General features: G+C 43.2%; 1 protein-coding gene across 1 annotated transcript; it reads right to left on the reverse strand.

Moving 5' to 3' along the window:
* Window positions 1-286: 286 nt before the first annotated feature.
* On the reverse strand, window positions 287-2,988 carry LOC124670311 (pre-rRNA-processing protein ESF2). Its single transcript, XM_047206814.1, has 7 exons — window positions 2,705-2,988; window positions 1,819-1,870; window positions 1,640-1,707; window positions 1,220-1,309; window positions 998-1,128; window positions 609-746; window positions 287-523 (listed from the first exon to the last, which is right to left on the reverse strand). Exons 1-7 carry the CDS (start codon window positions 2,970-2,972, stop codon window positions 506-508), a joined length of 765 nt encoding a protein of 254 aa, XP_047062770.1. The 5' UTR covers window positions 2,973-2,988; the 3' UTR covers window positions 287-505.
* Window positions 2,989-3,478: the final 490 nt, after the last annotated feature.

A 3,478-nucleotide genomic window follows, 5' to 3' on the forward strand; every position in this document is an offset into this window, starting at 1 on the left:
TATTATATAGAACATATGTTCTCTTACAATTTTCAAGCAGTGCCTCTATTTTACAAATGTAGTGGTTTAGGCCTACTGAGAACATGCCCACTTTGCTCTGTGAAAAACAGTGAATTTCATATGTTCCAAACAAGAACCATCTGAAAAGTGGGAACCTTCTTGGAATCTTGGATGGATCACATTTTTAACTGGACAGTACAATACCTTTTTATATAACAACCCACTGAACCCAGGCTACAGTTTTGCAGCGGACTGTAACACGACATGAATCACAAAAGGAAGAATATGGACCAATACCAGCCGTCTAGGTAATATTACTGCATTGTTTAAACTAAGTACAGTGTACATCCATGTCAGGATTACAGCAGAATACAGCATTGGCCAATCTACCAGAAACAACAGCCCAATCTACACAATTTGACAACGTCGACGAAGAAAACAGTGATCTTGTGCTTTGAACATTCAGTTTGCTATCCTCCAATCCACCAAGAACTGAAATCAATCATTATGAACCACCGAATACCTGCAGTGCCATGAAGCAGGTCAGTGACTAGTTAAGAAAGTACAGCAAGATAAATTGCCAGAGAAGTAGAGGAGTGCACACTTACTCCAGCTAAAATGCTCTTTGAGAGCTTAGGCTTTGTCTTAGGGCCTCTCTCCTCAACTGATCTATTCTGTCGAGGAATTGGACGATCAATTTTTGTTTCTGGGACATCAGTGGACTCTTTTCCTTCAGTCTTTTGCTTCTGTTTGAAGGATACCGGCAAGTATATAGAAAATTTAGTACTACTAAAACTTGCAATAAACGGCATAGAAAGGGAAAGACATGCAGTTTGAGATATAGCTGGTAAACGAAATTTTGTTGAGACACAAATCAGAGCATGTAGCATCATCAAGGACTGATACTCATCATAAAGATGGGCCAACAAAACCCAACCATGTATAAGCATGAGATGCCGTATACCGTCCTAGACGTATATTAAACAAGAATGCATACCTTTTTTATGCGCTCTCTAATAAATTTCTGTGTACGTGAATTTTCAGCATTAGAGAGATAGTGATCACGTTGTTTCTTTGCAGTTGTTATCTCCAGGTTTAGTTTCTGCTCCCTGATGTGAGTCTTCTCGGCTGCAGTATACCCCAAGATTAGAAACCTATAAACCAGTTCATATAATTTGAAAGTTTATAGTTACTTTGCAGTTTTGTACTTCTGGCATACCTATCTCACCAACCAGATCATCCCATCTGAACTTCCTGAGATACTTTATGTTCCAAATGTCATAATAAAAGGGGGACCTCTTCTTCCCACCTAATAAAATACATCATGAACACAGATGGTCAGTAACAATTGACAAAAGTGGAGCTCTATAGCACACACAACATGACTATCTTCAATATTGTGCATTATATTATAGCTCTTCAAACATTTTAACACAGATGACAGAACCAACCCTCCTAGGATAACAAAATTAAGGGGGTTAAGGGTCGAGTAATGAAGAAGAAGAAGAATAGCCCATCCACAGTTCAAAAAAGAAGAAGAATAGCCCATCCACAGTTCAATCTATTAAACCACATCTCAGGTACATCTATAGTAACAAATAAAGAATAGCACACATAAAATACAGAATTGAGAACACACCTATTTGTTCACCATTAAGCAGATTAGCCACCCTCTTGGCAACACTTTTCTTTGCAAACTCAATCCACCTAGAAAGATTTTAGCAACAGCATAAGGACATGCAAGTAAAGAATACAACAGATTTAAAGAGAAGTAGCAAGGCTCCCCAAAGCAGCTCATTTCTTTATATTGTAACATACCCTTCAGAGTAAGCCTTCGCGTGAACATTACTATGCTTGCGATGACCTTGACCTGGAGGAATGAGATGGCATCATAGTTAGTTTATAACAAATCAGGGTTTTAACAGTCAAGTGTATAAGATCTAATACTATGTATCGTAAAAGCACTTTGCACTCCAGGGCATCTAGCCGCAAGAGGCGGGAGAACAATACTCACTATCGTGGCACGGATTTAGCTGCAGCAGCATGTACAATCAGCATGCGGAACTTGACTATCAAGTTACAAGACATTCTGTTTTAACTTTTTGTTCATGTACGAGAATATTTTTCATAGATATAAGCTACACAAACAAACCCAGAACTCAATTAAAAGCATCCAGATACAGCCCAGTCATGCTGACAAAGGCACTGTGTTATTTGGAGCAGAAAATTCTGCGCGGAATCACAGTAGTAGAGTTTCAAGTGGCGCTAGTGTGATTAATCAGCCAGCAGAGACGTCACATGTCGTTTGATTTTCTAGCTAACATGACTGCAAGCAAGATAAACAAACCTAAAACTCCATTAAAAGCACTCAGATACAGCCCAATCACACTGACAGAGGCATGTGTTATCTGGAGCAGAACATTCTGCTTGGAAATACAGTGGTAGAGTTTCAAGTGGTGCTAGTGTGATTAATCAGCCAGCAGAGACATAACATATCGTTTGATTTTCTAGCTAACATGACTGCAAGCAAGAGAAACAAGCCTAAAACTCCATTAAAAGCACCCAGATACAGCCCAGTCACACTGACAGAGGCATGTGTTATCTGGAGCAGAACATTCTGCTCGGAAATACAACCATCAATTGGACAGGGGACAAAATTAGACAGGGCACAACCATCAATTGGGTTCATGGCGGAGATTATTACCTTCGGGGACGAGGTAGATCCTCTGCACCTCGCCGTACCTGGAGAACATCTGGCGGACGTGCGACGGGTTCATGTTGGGAGGCACGCGGCTGAGGTAGACGACGCCGCGCTTGCTGAAGCCGCCCGCGCTCCCCTTGGTCGGCAGCTTCCTCTTCTGGCCGACGACGTATTCTTCCTCCTCGCCTTCGCTCCCAGTGCCTGCTTCCTCGTCCCCGACCATGTGTTCCTCTTCGTCGCTGTAGTGCTCGTTATCCGTGGTCTCCGCCATGGGTGCGGGCAGCTGGTTGGCGGTCGCGGAGGGGTCTGTGCGCCTGAAGCGGCGGCCTGGACGGAGACGGAGGGGGAGGGGGGGGGGGGGGGGTAGAACGTCGAACCGGCGGCGAACACGAACGCGAGGTGGCGGCGCTCGCGGGCGGCGACACAACGGAAGGGTTTCTAGCGTGGTTGATAGCGAACCCAATAGCAGGCCTACGCGCACCTATTTCTTGCCCCTCGCTTGTGCATTTGGGCCAACCCATCATTTTCCCCTTCACGTTGTTTGTTTCCTCGCTGGTGTTGGCTTTCCTCGGCTGCATGATGGCCAGTTTGTGTGTTTTCGAACAACTATTTTAAAGGTATTGGAAACTTGGATGGCACCATAACAAGTAACAGCAAATACCAAACATATCGAAACAACAATTTGGTATTGGAGAGAATTTCCAAAACCACACGGTTTTGGTATTCCCACTCCAGTTCAATGACCCAAAATTTCAAAAAAAAAAATCAATTACCCAC

Source organism: Lolium rigidum, chromosome 7 (assembly GCF_022539505.1).
Source record: "Lolium rigidum isolate FL_2022 chromosome 7, APGP_CSIRO_Lrig_0.1, whole genome shotgun sequence".
Classification (NCBI taxonomy): domain Eukaryota; kingdom Viridiplantae; phylum Streptophyta; class Magnoliopsida; order Poales; family Poaceae; genus Lolium; species Lolium rigidum.